We start from the raw sequence: 16781 nt of genomic DNA, 5'->3' as shown, positions 1-16781 counted from the left end.
GCAGAAAAGTGACATAGATCTGCATTTTAGAAAAATAACTCTTGCAACAGTATGGAGAATGGCATTATGGAAAGAGATTAGTAAGAAGAATGTTGCAAATAAGCTAACCACGAGCCTATGAGGGTGTAAATTAGGGCAACAGTAGTGAGAACAGAGAAGAGGGATAGATACAGGAAGCATTTTGGAAGTAGAATTAGCAGGATTAGTGACATTTTATGTATAATGGATTTTAGAAGGAAAAGGAGTAAACCATGATTCTGAGATTAACATAATGAGCAGAATAATAATGTCACTAATTGACATAAGGAATGTGAAAGGAGAAGCACATTTGGTGGATGAAAATGAATTTAATTTGGAAACTGATGAATTTATGGTGACGGCAGGACATCTGACTTGAAATATATATCATGCATTTGGAAACGTGAATCTAATCTTAGGAGAGAGGTTGGGAGATGAGATATAGATTTAAGACTTATTAGCATAAAGATGAAATTTGAGCGTATGATAAGATCATCTGTGGAAGGAGTGGTAGACTTGAAGAGAAGGCTAAAGAAGAAAGAGCCTTGGGGAACACCAACATTTTGCGAGTGGTTAGTGTGTGTGTATTGGGGCAGGAGGGGAGAGGGAGCCTGATAAGAATGGTGAGAAAGGTAGAAGGATAAAAAGAGAGTAGCACCATGAAAATGAAGAAAAGAGGCTATTTCAAGAATAAGTAGTCAACATAGTCGAGCTACAGTGCTGTTAAATGGTGTGAAACTTGGAACAAGTCCTTTGGCTAATTTGCAGGTGATAGCTGAGAAAAATAATCAGTAGAACAATGAGGGCAGAAGTCGGTGTTAAGGAGTGGTGAGAGATTAGAATTTGAAAGTAGTAAGAGTGGACTTTATTTTAAGAAGTAAGAGAGTTAGAGTAATTGAGTCAAGGAGAAAAAAGTTAGGAACGTGACAAGAGCATATTTGTTGGCTGAAAATATACTGGTATAGTGGGAAAGATTGAGACTAGGCAGGAGTGAAGAGATCTTTGCTAGAGCTAAGCTCTAAGGGAGACAGAAGTGACTTCCCTGATGGTCTAGTGGTTAAGACTTCACCTTCCAATGCAGGGGTGCAGGTTCGATATCTGGTCGGGGAGCAGATCCCACATGCCTCGCGGCCAAGAAAAACCAAAACATAAAACAGAAGCAATATTGTAACAAATTCAATAAAGACTTTAAAAATGGTCCACATCGGGCTTCCCTGGTGGCGCAGTGGTTGAGAGTCTGCCTGCCGATGCAGGGGACACAGGTTCGTGCCCCGGTCCGGGAAGATCCCACATGCCGTGGAGCGGCTGGGCCCGTGAGCCATGGCCGCTGAGCCTGCGCGTCCGGAGCCTGTGCTCCACAACGGGAGAGGCCACAACAGTGAGAGGCCCGGGTACCGTAAAAAAAAAAAAAAAAAAAAAAAAATGGTCCACATCAAAAAAATCTTTTAAAAAATGGGGGAGGGGGAGACAGGAGAGGATGGGATAGAGAGCACTTGTGGAATTTTTAGTCGTTTAAAATTAAGAGAAACTTTTGTAATATTTTATGACAAAAAGGTATTTTTCTCTTCAATGGAACTTACTTTGTCTTACATTTGAGGTTCCTATGAAGGAGAACCCCCCCCAAGAAAAAGATTATGAAATTTTATAGCCAGTAAAAGCCCAGTGTGTAGATGCAAGTATTAGGCTGAAGAGTCAGTTTCTGTGGTACTGCTTAGTGCTCAGTATTCTTCATCTAATTGAGTTAAAATCTGTATATCTAATTTGCAACAAGAAAATAAAACTTTAAGAAAGCAATGAAGTGGTAACTTTTATAGAATTTTTATGATTAAAAATAAATTAATTTTTCATTTGTAACAAGAGGTAGTTTAATGTAGTACTTGAAAGCACAACCCCTAGACTTAGCCTTGGATTTGACTCTTGACTACCACTTTATATCTACCTGATCTTGGGCAAGCTACTTAACGTCTGTGAGCCTCACATTTCTCGCCTGTAAATTGGAGACTAAAAATACCTCATAGGATTTTTTTTTTTTTTTTTTTTTTTTTTTTGGCTGTGTTGGGTCTTCGTTTCTGTGCGAGGGCTTTCTCTAGTTGCGGCAAGCGGGGGCTTCTCTTCATTGTGGTGCGCGGGCCTTTCACTGTCGTGGCCTCTCTTGTTGCAGGGCACAGGCTCCACACGCGCAGGCTCAGTAGTTGTGGCTCACGAGCCTAGTTGCTCCGTGGCATGTGGGATCTTCCCAGACCAGGGCTCGAACCCGTGTCCCCTGCATTGGCAGGCAGATTCTCAACCACTGCGCCACCAGGGAAGCCCCTCATAGGATTTTTATGAGTGTGAAATTATGTTTATTAAGTACTCAGCACTATTCAATAAATGGTAGCTTTTAATATTAGTAATTACTTCTGGAATGTTTTCATTTTTTACTATTTCCAAAGACTTGTGTTAATAAAGTATTTTTATACAAAATAAATTTATATACGTTTTCATTTTGGTTAAATGTTATATTAGGTTGAAGAACTTAATGGAGAAATTAATGAGATTAAAAATGAGTTATCATCGCTTAAAGAAACTCATACTAAGTTACAAGAACATTATGATGAATTATGCGATCAGAAAAAGTTTGAGGAAGACAAGAAGTTTCAGGTAAAATTCAAGTATGTTGGGGGTATAAGCTCTTAAAGAAATTAGGACCATCACTGATGATTTTCTCCATGCTTCATATTTTCCATTTCTCAACTTTAAAAAATTAGTATAAGTGTTTAGTCTGTAATACATTTTTAGTTAATTTTTATGTACAATATAACATAAGGATCAAGGGTCTTTTTTTGGACATGAATTTTCAGTTCTAGCACATACCTTTGTGGAATAGACAATTTTTTCTCCCATTGTGCCTTGGTACTTTCTTTGAAAATCAGTTAACCAAATAAATATATGTGGGTCTATTTCTGCACCCTCTATTATATTCCTTTGATTATATGTCCATCTTTAAGCCAATATAACACTTTCTTTATTAGCGTAACTTTATAAGAAGTCTTAAAATGTGGTAGTATAGGTCCTTCAATTTTGTCCTTTTCCAAAATTGTTTTGGCTATCCTAAGTCCTTTGCGTTTCCATATAACTTTTGGAATCAGTTTGTCAGTTTCTAAAAGAAAAAGTCTCTGGGGTTTGGACTTGTATTGTGTTGAATGTATAGATTAATTTGCAAAGAATTGACATCATAACATACAATTCATGAACATGGTATGTATCTTTACATTTATTTAGATATTCTTTAATATCCTTCAGAAATGTTTTGTAGTTTTCATTGCACAGGTCTTGAAAGTATTTTGTTAAATTTATCCCAGAATATTTCATGTTTTGTGCTCTTACTGTAAATAGTATTTTAAAAATTAATTTTTCTAATTGTTGCTAGTATATAGAATTAAAATTGATTTTTGTACATTGACCTTGTATCCTTTTACCTTTTCTTTATCCTTTTACCTTTTTAATTAACTTATTATAGTAGTAGGGTTTTTTTGGTTGGACTTTGGAGTTTTCTATATATATGATTATGTCATCTGAGAATTTAAGGCAGATAAATTTTACTTCTTTTTCTGCTCTGTATACATTTTATTTTTTTCCTCAACTTATTGCCCTAGCTAGGACTCTTTAGTACAGTGTTAAATAAAAGTTCTAAGAGTTGACATGCTTGCCTTACTTCTCATCTTAGATGGAGCGTATTTAATCTTTCATCATTTCATATTATGTTAGCCATAGATTTTTTTGTATATGCTCTTTGTCAGGTCGAGGAAGTTTCCTTCTATTCCTAGTTCACTGAGTTTTTATCATGAATGAATTTTTATCATGAGTGGGTATTAAAGTTTGTCAAATGTTTTTTCGGTATCTATTGAGATCATATTTTTTTCTTTATTCTGTTAATGTGTCAGTATTAACCAATTAATTACATTAATTAATTTCTAAATTTACCTTGCATTCCTGGGATATGTACTATCCTTTTTATATATGGCTAGATTTGATTTGCTAATGCTATGTTAGGGGTTTTGAATTGATGAGGAATATTGATACATAGGTTTTGTTTTTTCTTTGCATTCTTTTGGTCTGTTTTTTTGTGTCAGAGTAATACTGGCCACATAAATTGAGTTGGAATGTGTTCTCTCCTCCTGAAAGAGTATTGTGTAGAACTGGTGTTACTTACTAAATATTATATACAATTCATTGGTGAAGCTATCTAGGCTTTTTCTTTGTGGGAATATTTTTAATAACAAATTTAGTTTTTAAATTATTTATAGGGCTATTCAGAGTCTCAATTTCTTTTTATGTCAGTGTGCAGAAAATAGTTGACATAGCAGGCCTGTGAAAGGCCTCTGAAAGACCTGCTTGTAAGTTTGGCTCTTGACTGATACCTGGTACTTTGGATTTGGGGAGGGTTCCCACCACTTTCTAACAGACAGGAATGGCTCACTGGGCCTAAACTATTAAGTAGTTTACTTTGAACATCTGCTTTCTTTCTGGGAGTCAGGAGTTTTGGCACATGCTAGGCAGAGAGTGACCAGCAACCAAAAAACTTTGGGCACTGAGTCTCTAATGAGCTTTCTGGTAGACAACAATTTACATTTGTGATCACAATTCATTGCTGTGGGAATTAGGCATGTCCTATGTGACTCCACTAGAAGACTCTTGAAAGAGGTTTGTACATGGTTTCCTCCAGACTTCACCTCTTGTGCCTTTTCCCTTTGCTGATTTTGCTTTATATTCTTTGCTGTTATAAATCTTAGTCAGGAGTACAACTGTATATTGAGTCATATGAGTCTTCACAGCAAATCACCAAACCTGGGGGTAGACTTGGAGACCTCCAACACAGTCCATTTTGCTAATTTTTCTTTCAAGGAACTTGTTCTTTTCATCTAACTTGTCAATTTATTGGTTATTGGCCTTTCTTCTTTTCTAATATAAGCATTTAAAGCTATTAATTTTCCACTAAGCACTGCTTTAGCTTCATTCTACAAATTCTGATGTGTTTTCATTCTTATTCAGTTGAACATATTTTAACATTTCTCTTGTGAGCTCTTCCTTGACCCATGAATATGAGTTTGACCTATAAGCATGCTGTTTAATTTCCAAATATTTGAGAATTTTCCAAATATATTTCTGTTAATGACTTCAAAGTTAAGTAAGACTTTTATCATTTTAAATATATTAAGACTTGTTTTTTTGCCAAGTATATTGTCTATCTTGGCAAATATTTCATGTACCCTTGAAAAGAATGTGTATTCTGTTGTTGACTGGTAGAATGTTTTATAAATGTCAGGTCAGTTTGGTTGATAATGTTGCTCAAGTCTTCTCTATCCTTACTGATTTTTTTGTGTACTTGTTCTATAAATTAGTGGGAAATCTTTAATTATAACTGTGAATTTATATTTCTCTTTTCAGTTCTGTCAGTTTTTGCTTCATGTGTGTTTAAGCCCTGTTATTAGGTGTATACACAGTTATAGTTATTATGACTTCCTGATTAATTGACCTTTTTATCATTATGAAATGTCCATCCCTATCCTAGTAATATTATTTTGTCTGATATTAATATAGCTGTTCCATCTTTTATGATTAGTGTTTGCTTTTTTCACCTTACTTGTGTATGAGGGTAGACCTCACACAGCAAGACATTTTTGAGCTGAGTTGTTAAAAATAACTAAGAATTTTCCAGATAGAGATTTAAATTAGATGGAGTAAAGTGAGCAAGAATCAGAAAAGTGAAATATTGTTATTCAATATGTAAACTAGATGTTGGTTAGCAAGGCAGTAAGTAGCAGGATAAGAGGTTGAAAAGATAGGCAGAAGACCGACTGTAGAGGGCTATATAGTCCATTCATAGAAATTTGTTCTTGACACTACCATTTGGGGGCTTTTAAACAAGGAGTAAAGTGCTTAGATTACTTTTTTGAAACGTCATTTTGGTGATGATGTGGGTAGACAGTGGGACAAAGCTAAAGGCATGGATTCCAACTTGGAGAACACTGCAATAGTCCAGGCCAGAGATATTGATTGTTATTTTAATATTCATAGCTATAACATAGATGAGAGCTATAAATAGCAAGTAATTCCTACATCTGATTGATTATAGAAATGAATATAGACTTGCATTCATAAAAAGTTGATCAGCATTCATTCACTTTCATACTGAAAATAACTTATTCAGATTATAAATCATGTTTTTATTTTAAGAAATGTAGACGATATAGATACTTTAAAATAAGAAAGTGAAGATCACCCATAACCCACCATCCAGAAATAGTGATTGTTAAAATTATGGTATATGACTTCCAGAGTTTTTCTATGTGTGTGTTTGTATAGAAACAGACACACATAGGTATTCATTTATATGCATTTTTTAAAAACTAAAATAAATCATACTTTCTCTGATGTTTTGTAGACCACTTTTATTTAGAAATTTCTTTTATTGTGGTAAAAAATATATAACATAAAATTTGCCATTTTAAAGTGGTTAAACTTAAAATTACAATTCAGTTGTACTAATTATGATTTAGTGGCATTAATTACAACTACAATGTTTTGAAATCATCACCGCTATTTCCAAAACTTGCATCATCCCAGACAGAAACTGTGTAACCATAAATCAATAACTTCTGATTTTCCCCTCTCCCCAGGTAACCTCTAATCTACTTTCTGACTCTATGAATTTGTCTATTCTATATTTTTTATATAAATAGAATTGTACAATATTTGTCCTCTTTGTCTGGCTTATTTCATTTAGATGATGTTTTCAAAGTTCACCGATGTTGTAGCACTTCATTCCTTTTTATGGCAGAATAATATTCCATTGTATGGATACACTACATTTTGTGTGTCCATTCTTCTGTTTTGGTTTATTTAAAAAATAAATTTATTTATTTAATTTATTTATTTTTGGCTGTGTTGGGTCTTCATTGCTACGTGCGGGCTTTCTCTAGTTGTGGTGAGCAGGGGCTACTCTTTGTTGCGGTGCACGGGCTTCTCATTGTGGTATCTTCTCTTGTTGCAGAGCACAGGCTGTAGGTGCGCAGGCTTCAGTAGTTGCGGTGCATGGGCTCAGTAGTTGTGGCTCGCAGGCTCTAGAGCACAGGCTCAGTAGTTGTGGCACACAGGCTTAGTTGCTCCGTGGCATGTGGGATCTTCCTGGACCAGGGCTCAAACTCGTGTCCCCTGCACTGGCAGGCAGATTCTTAACCACTGCATCACCAGGGAAGCCCCATTCTTCTGTTGATGGACGCTTGGGCTTTCACCTTTTGGATGTTGTGCTGTTGTGAACATTAGCATACAACTATCTGTTTGAATCTCTGCTTTTAATTTTTGGAAGGTATACACTGAGGAGTGGCACCAAGTGATTCCCACCTCCTGGTGTTCATGTTCCTTCGTAATACCATCTACTGGGTGTGAGTTGGATTTAGTAACTTGCTTCTAGTTAATAGACTATAGCAGAAGTGATGCGTTACAATTCTTCTGAGATTAGGTTACAAGAAGACTGTGGTTTCTGTGAGAGCGTGGGTGAACACGCTCTCTGTCTCTCAGTCTGTGTCTGTCTCTCCGCCTCTCTCTCTTTCTGAGCCATGTAAGGAAGTCCCAGCTATCCTGCCAGAGAGGCCACATAGTGAAGAGGGGCTCTGGAGGATGAAAGGCCACATAAAAGAGAACTGAGGCACTCCTCCACCCAACAGCCCTCACAGCTGCTAGCCACGGGAGTGAGCCTTCTTAGAAACAGAACCTCCAGCTCCAGTTAAAGTTTCAGACGACAGACAGCTTGACTAGACCCTCATGAGAGACCCGGGTCAGAACCATCAAGCCAAGCCATTCCTAAGTTCCTGACCCATCAAAACTATGAGATAATAAATGTTTGCTGTTATAAACCACCAAATTTGAGGTATTTGCTATACAGCAATGGATAACTCTTAAAATGGTTGACCCCAGAACAACTCCAGGGTTAGGGGCACCAACCCTCAGAACAGTCAAACATCTGTGTATAACTTATAGTTGACCCTTCATATACGCGGTTCCTCCATATCGATGGTTCAGCATCCACAGATTCAACCAACCAACAGCAGATGTGTAGTGCTGTAGTATTTACTATCGAAGAAAACCTGCGTATAATTGGACCTGTGCGGTTCAAAGCCATGTTGTTCAAGGGTCAACTCTGTAAGTATCCTTCTAGGGTTTCACAGTTAATAGGTACTGAAACAGGATTTGAACCTATATTTATCCAACTCCAAAGCTCCTGGTAACCACCATACTATTTTTCTCCATCTCCTTTGCAAACTCCTCCTTTGCAAGATTCCCTTCCCCTGCCTTTCCCTTGGGGATTTTCATTAGCATTTTATTCTTTATTCTCTTTCTTCTTAAAATATACTCTTAATCAGTCTTATCAACTTGTATGTCTTCAGCTGCCCTCTATCTGCCAGATATTTTCAAATCTACATTTCCAGCTCAGTTTTCTCTTAAAAGTTCCAGTTCTATACATCTAAATGTTCATTAGACATCTCCCACCTTTTTGTCTTACTAATAACTCTTCAAACTACAGAGATTTAAAAAAATTTTTTTTTATTATTTTTAAAATTTTTTGGCTGCATTGGGTCTTCGATGCCGTAAGCGGGCTTTTCTCTAGTTGCGGTGAGCAGGGGCTACTCCACCTTGCAGTGCGTGCGATTCTCATTGCAGTGGCTTCTCTTGTTGCAGAGCATGGGTCCTAGGGTCGTGGGCTTCAGTAGTTGTGGTGTGTGGGCTCAGTAGTTTGTGGCTCATGGGCTCTAGAGCGCAGGCTCAGTAGTTGTGGTGCACAGGCTCATTTGCTCCGTGGCATGTGGGATATTCCCGGACCAGGGATGGAACCCATGTCCCCTGCATTGGCAGGCAGATTCTTAACCACTGCGCCTCCAGGGAAGTCCCATCAAGAGATTTAAAATGAACTCGTGATATTTCTCTAAACCTCCTACTCCTGTTTTCTAGCTCAGTAAATAACACCCACCACTCACCTAGGTACCTAATCCAAACTCTGCAAATCAGTCTCGACTCTCCTCTCAGTTTTCATAACCAATCATTCAACAGTTGATATTAGCTTAATAAATAATTCATGAATCTATTCAGGCTTTTCATCTTTGCTGATATCACCTGGACTACTGTGGCATTCTTATGATGCATCTCTCTGCCTCTTGTTGCTTCCCCTTAATTCAGTGTTTTTCAGACTTCTAAGTGCAGCCTGTTAGTGGTACATGGAAATCAGTCTGGTGGTTTCGTGACTGGCATTCCTTTAAAAATGAAATAAAATAATGTAACATAGAAAATATTAGAATGTATCTCATTGAGTTGGTGTTACTTGGTATGCTCATTGTGTTGTAAAACATATTTATTTCTTATTTCAGGTTTTAAACAGTGAAGTTTGGAAAACATTACTCTAATCCATTCTTTATACTGCAGCCAGAATGGTCTTTCCAATCAGCTCATATTAATCACCTTGCCTGAATCCTTCAGTGACTTCTCATTGACTTCTGGTAGAGTTAGAACTCCTTAGTATGCTATATTGGGCCCTTAACGACCTAGGCCTAGTTCAAGCTTCATTTCTCTCCATTCTTCTCCCAGCATCTAAGCTCAAGCTGAAGTAAATCCCAAGTAGTTCCACGAAGTAAAACTACATGAAAAGACTATAATTTTGTTTGCTTTTAACATCTGTGAATGCCATTTGTTCTCCCTGGAGTGCCTGCTTATCCCCATCTATATTAAAATTGCCTGTCATTTCTTTTACTATCTTCCCCAGTGGACCATAAGTTTTTTGAGGATAGGGACTATATTTTGTTCATCATTGTATCCCAAAGCCTAGTGCAGTGCTTCCATGTAATATGTGCTCAATATTTAGGGGGAATAAAAAGATGTTGAATTGATTCACTATTTTAAAGATACATAAAAATACCAAACACTCAAAACAATTTGCCTGCCATGATTACTTTGCTTTTAATAAAGGAGTAGTTCTTAATGTGTGGTATTATATAATAATGTGGAATGCATGTTTGAAAACATCTAAGGCTCTCCATTTTATTTAAATATGATAGACTATACAAAATTAACTTACAGTGATCTTGTTACAAAGAACAGTATATTAAATTTAGCCAAAAAATCATTTGGCTTTCAAATAGAAACTGCTGGATGGTTGAACTGAAATATAGATTCCACTTGCATTAACAAAGTTTGTTCAAATGTTTTATACTTTTTAACAGTCTGTGTTTACATTAAAGGAACCTTTTCTATTTTACACTAGAACCTTCCAGAAGTAAATACTGAAATGTCAGTGGAAAAATCAGAAAATACCATCATACAGAAATATAATTCCAGGCAAGAAGTAAGGGAAGAAAATACTGAGAGTTGTTGTTTAGACACTGAATACAGAGAAAAGGAGGAAAAGAAAGAAGCCCCATTTATAGAAGAAATCACTATAGGTAATGAAGGTAACCTAAGGTTACATTGATATTTTCTAATTTTTATATTGATCATTTTAGGGGAATATCAATTACAGTCTTTGCTTTGAGGACCTAGTAGTATAATTGGAGAAATACTTTTCCCTTTGTATGTGTCTTAACAAAAGTACTTGTATGTCTTTTGAGCTATTCTTCAATAGAGTCAATATTAGGGGGAAAAATACATTTTTGCTTTCCCTTCTCATCACTTATTCATTGGCTTTTTGCATTCTGGTTTCTGCCTTCACTGATTTGCCAAGAATGAGCTACCAATAACCTTTTGATGACCAGACTCCAGAGCACTTTTCTTAGTTCAAATGACCTTTCTGTAACCATTGAAAATTTGACTGATTCATCCATATTGAAAAAGAGTGGTTTAAAGAAGGTAGTTTGAAGTTTGTTCAAACCTAGGCTGAACAACCACTTGGTGGAGATGTTGTAGAGAGAATGATTGGATTAAAAAGACCCTTCATGCCCTAAATTTGTAGTCCAGATTATTGTTAACTATACTGAAATTTTGAAATCTATGGTTAAAACCCAGATGAATAAAATTAATATCTTAAGTAGATATTCTATATATTTTACCCAAAAGTATTCCAAATTTTAAAAATATTTACAAGGTAGTGAGTAAGAAAGTGATGATTATTAGTCTTGAAGAAACCAGCTAGCAATTTCTGCATCTACATAGTAAGAGAAATTACAATTTGACCGTTAGAGTAAATTAATTTTTATCTAATCAGCTGTGTGTTTATATGGAATTGTACCGTATGCCCAAAAGGAAGCAACAGACTAGAGAAATAACCATTTTGTAATGCCCTCAACTTACTTTTTGTAATGCCCTCAACTTAGCTTTTTTAAACCAAAAATACTTTCGCTGTTATGAAATAAAAATTTAGTGTGAATACAGTCGAACATTTTAGCATGCTTATTAAAGGGAACTCAATATTTATATAAAATTGGTGTCATTATGTTTGTGTAATAGCTTGCCAGTGAAATATTTAAAGCTAAATATGTTTTTATAAAAATAGTTAACATGCATTTTATAAAAGCAGGCTTTTGTGTATAACCCAAAAATTTACTGTGTTCTCATTATAACAGACTTACAACCGTTTGAAAAAAGCCCCAAGAAGAAAATTAATACTATTGTACCTCAGAATGAAAATCAAAGTGAAATCTCCCTAAGCGAAACCCTCAGCATAGAAAAAGAATTAATTAGTCAAGGACAAACCTTGGATGTTACTGACTTTACAAAAGTGGTTACTATAGAAATACAAGACAAAGTGGACTTGGAAAAAGATAATGGGTGTACAGAATTTAAATCACCAAATCTTTCTTTTTTAGTGGCAGATATATCAATAGAAAGAGAAAAGATACATCCAGAAAGAACTGAAGGATTAGATCATCACCATGCAGATGTACACCTGGGGGTTGAAAATAACAGAACATCATTTAACAGTATTTTAGATGAGATGGCTTGCAATACAAATCATAAAAAAGATGTTTCTGAAGATGAACCATTCAAACAGCAATTCAGATTGCTTCCAGGGACTCAAGAAAATGACACGGAGAAGGAAATTACAAATAGTTGCCAAACCAAAGCAGATTTGGATTCATCTCTAGATGTAAAAAGGACTCTTGTCCAGTGTCAGAAATATAATTTACCGGATTCAAGGAATGTTATGTTAGATGATAAACAATGTAAAATAAGACAAATACAACTGTTAAATAAAAAAAGTGAATGTAGCATATTGCCATTTAAAGAAATTTCAGATTTTCAGCAAGTTGGTGATGGTACTTCAGAGCAACCTGAACTAACTATTCCCTGTGATATAGCAATCAACCGCCCCATTTCTTCTGCTGTTTTCAGTGACAGTTTGAACGTACTTTTAAAGAATTCAGATAAAAATGTTAATATTATGCCTGTGTTGGTGACACCCAACTCAAGCCCTGTGAGAAGAACTATATATAGGAAAAATGTGAATGATATGCATAACAGTCAAGTTAAGAACTGTTTGGGGTATCTAGAAAACAATGTGACTGTTTCCCATCTTCAGATTAACAATGAGAATATAGATGCTTCACAAGCCAAAGATATGAAAACTGCTATCCATGTGAAAACTTCCACAGAAATACAGTTTTCCAGTAAAGAGAGCCAGATTGATGAGAATCAGAGAACTGAAGTAAAAAAAAATGACATCTTCCCTAATGAAAGACAGCATACATTGTTAAATAGTACAGAGAAAACAGAGTCATTAAATGACATTGTTTCAGGAAAAATTTACAGTGAAGGACAGCTGGAAGAATCATGTCCATTTCACATAAAGCCATCTGGAGATTTAGTAAACAGAAGTGGAAGGTCAGCCTTTGATCTTTCAACTTCAGATAAAAAAACTGAGAAAACTCTAGTATATGTGAATTTTTTAGACCCCAGTTCCTGGCCAAAAGTAAATCAAATTGAAAGTCAAACAGTGAGCACTTCAACATCTAGCATTCCTTTGTTGCTGAAGAAGAGACCAATAGGTCTATTAGAAAACAGAAAGATGGTTTCGTTGACACCTTGTACAAATGTTGGTGTGGATGATGACGGGAAGGATAGCGGACCAGGTAAGAAAATAAGGGTTATGTTTTAATTCTTTTAAAATTTGTATTTCTACTTATTATTCTTGGTAAAAATTTTCCAGATTGTTTAAAATGAAAATTTATTTATATTACTATATATATATAAGTATTTTTTTTGCCTAAACCTAAAAGACTCCTTATACGTATTGATATATATGTAAAAGTAGGAAAAGTTTTATTTAAATGGAAATGGACTTATTTTCACCTAAATCTGAGCCAGTATTATCAACATGTACAGAGGTCAATTGCATTTTGGAAATTAAAAAAAAAAACATTTCATTATCAAAGAACTGAAAATAGCAAAAACAGCCACAAGTCTGGGTCATTAATTTTAAATTAGGAACATCTACCTAATCCAAGTCTCTTTTTTTACTTTCTAGAGCAAATGCAGTGAAGTTGTTGATACAGCTTCTGCCAGTGTTATGTTTACTCCTTTTTTTTGTATACTAAAAAAACCCCCCCAAAACAAAAAACATACCAAAAAAAACCCAAACTTCCTTCTCTCAGAACTATGTTTTAGTTTCTCTCCTATGTTGTCACTTTCTTCTCCCAATTTTTTCCCTCTTTCCTTAATTTTTCTATTTTTGTCTGTCCCTTCACCAGCACCACAAATCTAGCTTTGTTCTTTTATTTTGCAAGTAATAGTGAGGTGTAACATTAATACCTTTCATATCATTGATATTTATCATTGTTTGAAACACTTTAAATTGAATCCCTTAATAATTATATGCCTGTATTAATACATTCAAATATTAAATAGTTCAGATAGTGGAGACTGTTTTACTCTTTCAAACCACCACATGAAATAACAATGTGCAAGTTTTGCTTTAAAAATCCTCCAGGAAAAGGGAGCTCTCTTGCACTGTTGGTGGGAATGTAAATTGATACAGCCACTATGGAGAACAGTATGGAGGTTCCTTACAAAACTAAAAATAGAACTACCATATGACCCAGCAGTCCCACTACCGGGCATATACCCTGACAAAACCATAATTCAAAAAGAGTCATGTACCACAATGGTCATTGCAGCACTATTTACAATAGCCAGGACATGGAAGCAACCTAAGTGTCCATGAACAGATGAATGGATAAAGATGTGGCATATATATACAATGGAATGTTACTCAGCCATAAAAAGAAACAAAATTGAGTTATTTGTAGTGAGGTGGATGGATACAGAGTGAAGTAAGTCAGAAAGAGAAAAACAAATACGGTATGCTAACACATATGTATGGAATCTAAAAAAAAAAAATGGTTCTGAAGAACCTAGGGGCAGGACAGGAATAAAGATGCAGACATAGATAATGGACTTGAGGACAAGGGGAGGGGGAAGGGTAAGCTGAGATGAAGTGAGAGAGTGGCATGGACATATATACACTACCAAATGTAAGATAGCTAGCTAGTAGGAAGTAGCCACATAGCACAGGGAGATCAGCTTGGTGCTTTGTGTCCACCTAGAGGGGTGGGATAGGGAGGGTGGGAGGGAGATGCAAGAGGGAGGAGATATGGGGATATATGTATATGTATAGCAGATACACTTTGTTATACAGCAGCAACTAACAGCAATGTAAAGCAATTATACTCCAATAAAGATGTTAAAAAAAAAACACCAAAGTATAGGAAACTTGGTAAGTTATAACAAAAGAATCTTAAATGGATTGCAGTTTACCTAAAACTTAGATCATTCTTAAAATAATCAGAAACAAAAGATTATAAAACAATTTTTTAATCCTCCAGAATTAAAAAAAACATAGGGAGAGAGGTAAATGGATGAAATACGTGACTTAATATTGAAGTACTGAAGGTGGGTGATGAGTACATTGATGTTCATACCCTTCATTTTCGTGTATTTGAAAATTTTAATATTGAAGATATTTTAACAGAGATATACTACATAACATATATAGGTGCTGTATAAATGTAACTTAAAAATAACTATTGTTTAAGAAGTATGATCATGATAAAAATATGTTTATTTTGCTAATAGCAATCTCATAGTTAAAGTTGTTGAGGTTGTCGTAGACAGTCTTAGATTTTACGGGAACTTTGCCTGTTTAACAATATGTGTCTAGATCCAGTGAAGAAATATGGATTACAAGGAAAGCTTTGCATGGCCTTCTGACTTAACAGGCTTCTTTTAAAAAGGAAATTGAGAAAATTTTAAAAAGAAAATGTGGGAATTAAAAGCAAAATAAGTATATCTTGTTTACTGGCATGAATGGAGAAGTAATACAGGGGAAAATAGAAAACACCGAAACACTGTAAAATCTCACTTCACAAACTGTAATTTTCCTGATATAATAAAACGTATTAAACTTCAGATTCTATTAATTTTGTCTGTCAAATGCTGTGGTTAGTTTAATGCTGTTAGTCAATGGACTGGTCTAACATTTACCATTTTCTCACAAGTCCTTTCTTCTAAATTAAATCTCAATCATATAAATTAGGATGGAAGGAGAGATGACTAAAATTCTATAGATATTCAACTTGTAAAATACTCAGACTTATAAAAGATACTCCTAAATATCTTTTAACCTTACATGTTTCTCTAAATCATTGTTATCTATTTATTAAAGCCCAATGACCCCCTACTAGACAGCCCTTTGTTGGATTTTTTATCATGGCCAATTTCTTTTTAAATATATTTTACAAATCTGACTTTCAGTTGGTTCAGACTTTTCCCTTAGAATTGGTAAGATGTTCACTATATAAATGTTTATATGTGTAGGCAGTGCAGTAACCAGGGGAATAAGGATAACATTTTAAGGTATGTTATATTGCTTTAGAAGATATTTATACCATGTCACTAATTTTAATGTGAAATCAGCAGGTTTTAGAAAGTAGCAATAAAAAAATTGTTTTCTGAAATGAAATGCCTAATGTAAGGGCAAACCCTATGGAAACCAGTGTTCAAAGTGAGAAGAAAATAGAAATTGTTACTTTTTAAATACAAAGCATAGGATCAGAAAAAAGTTTAGTCACTAAAATGAGTGCCTGGAGAATAAAATTTAGTTGTCATTTCCTTTTTGTCAACCAGATAGTACCAGCATTAACAGAGTTGCTGACATTTTGAATAACTCGAGTATCCATCCAGATCCCAGGAGAGAGCCCAGTGAAGAGAGGAATGCAATTGCAAAGACTTTTTGTGATTCTTCTTTTCCCACAGAACATGTAAGTCAATTAAAAATATTGTGGAGCAGACCTTAGTGAGCTAATTCTACAGATATGTGTAGAACTGTGTGCATCTGGATGCTTTAAGACCTAACTGATCTTCAAAATAATATCAAGAGGGCAACATGGCACCATTTTTCACAATTAAGTTTGATGGAAAACAGCAGGAAAAAGTCACAGTGTATAAATCAAATAGATATAATCCAGCCTGTTTTGGGAAGGAGAGTGTGAGGTAGTGTATTAAGTACTTATATTTTTTAGTCACCTAAGTTTAGGAACAGTGGCATTTGAGCATTTATTTATTTAAACTATTAAAAAATAGTTCACTCATTTGAGCATTTAAAATTTTAATAGAAGATGCCTTAAATAATCTAATCAATAGAGTTCAGTTGTTTTTAATAGTGCTTAAGTTAATTTATATTATTTTGGGAAACTGACTATTGCAAAGGAAGAATTTGTCTATTTTAAATTATTTCTATTAAAACA

General features: G+C 35.0%; 1 protein-coding gene across 1 annotated transcript in view; it reads left to right on the top strand.

Annotated features, from left to right (window-relative positions):
• Window positions 1–16781, top strand: part of CCDC73 (coiled-coil domain containing 73) — a 106177-nt gene that overhangs the window by 84653 nt on the left and 4743 nt on the right. Inside the window, exons 13-16 of the mRNA XM_065882877.1 lie at window positions 2524–2658; window positions 10310–10487; window positions 11604–13109; window positions 16162–16295. Of these exons, the coding sequence (XP_065738949.1) occupies window positions 2524–2658; window positions 10310–10487; window positions 11604–13109; window positions 16162–16295 (1953 nt within the window). The remainder of the gene's footprint in view (window positions 1–2523; window positions 2659–10309; window positions 10488–11603; window positions 13110–16161; window positions 16296–16781) is intronic.

This window comes from Phocoena phocoena, chromosome 8 (assembly GCF_963924675.1).
Source record: "Phocoena phocoena chromosome 8, mPhoPho1.1, whole genome shotgun sequence".
NCBI lineage: Eukaryota > Metazoa > Chordata > Mammalia > Artiodactyla > Phocoenidae > Phocoena > Phocoena phocoena.
The sequence above is the reverse complement of the archived record's forward strand: the minus strand, read 5'-3'. Positions and strand labels throughout refer to the sequence as shown.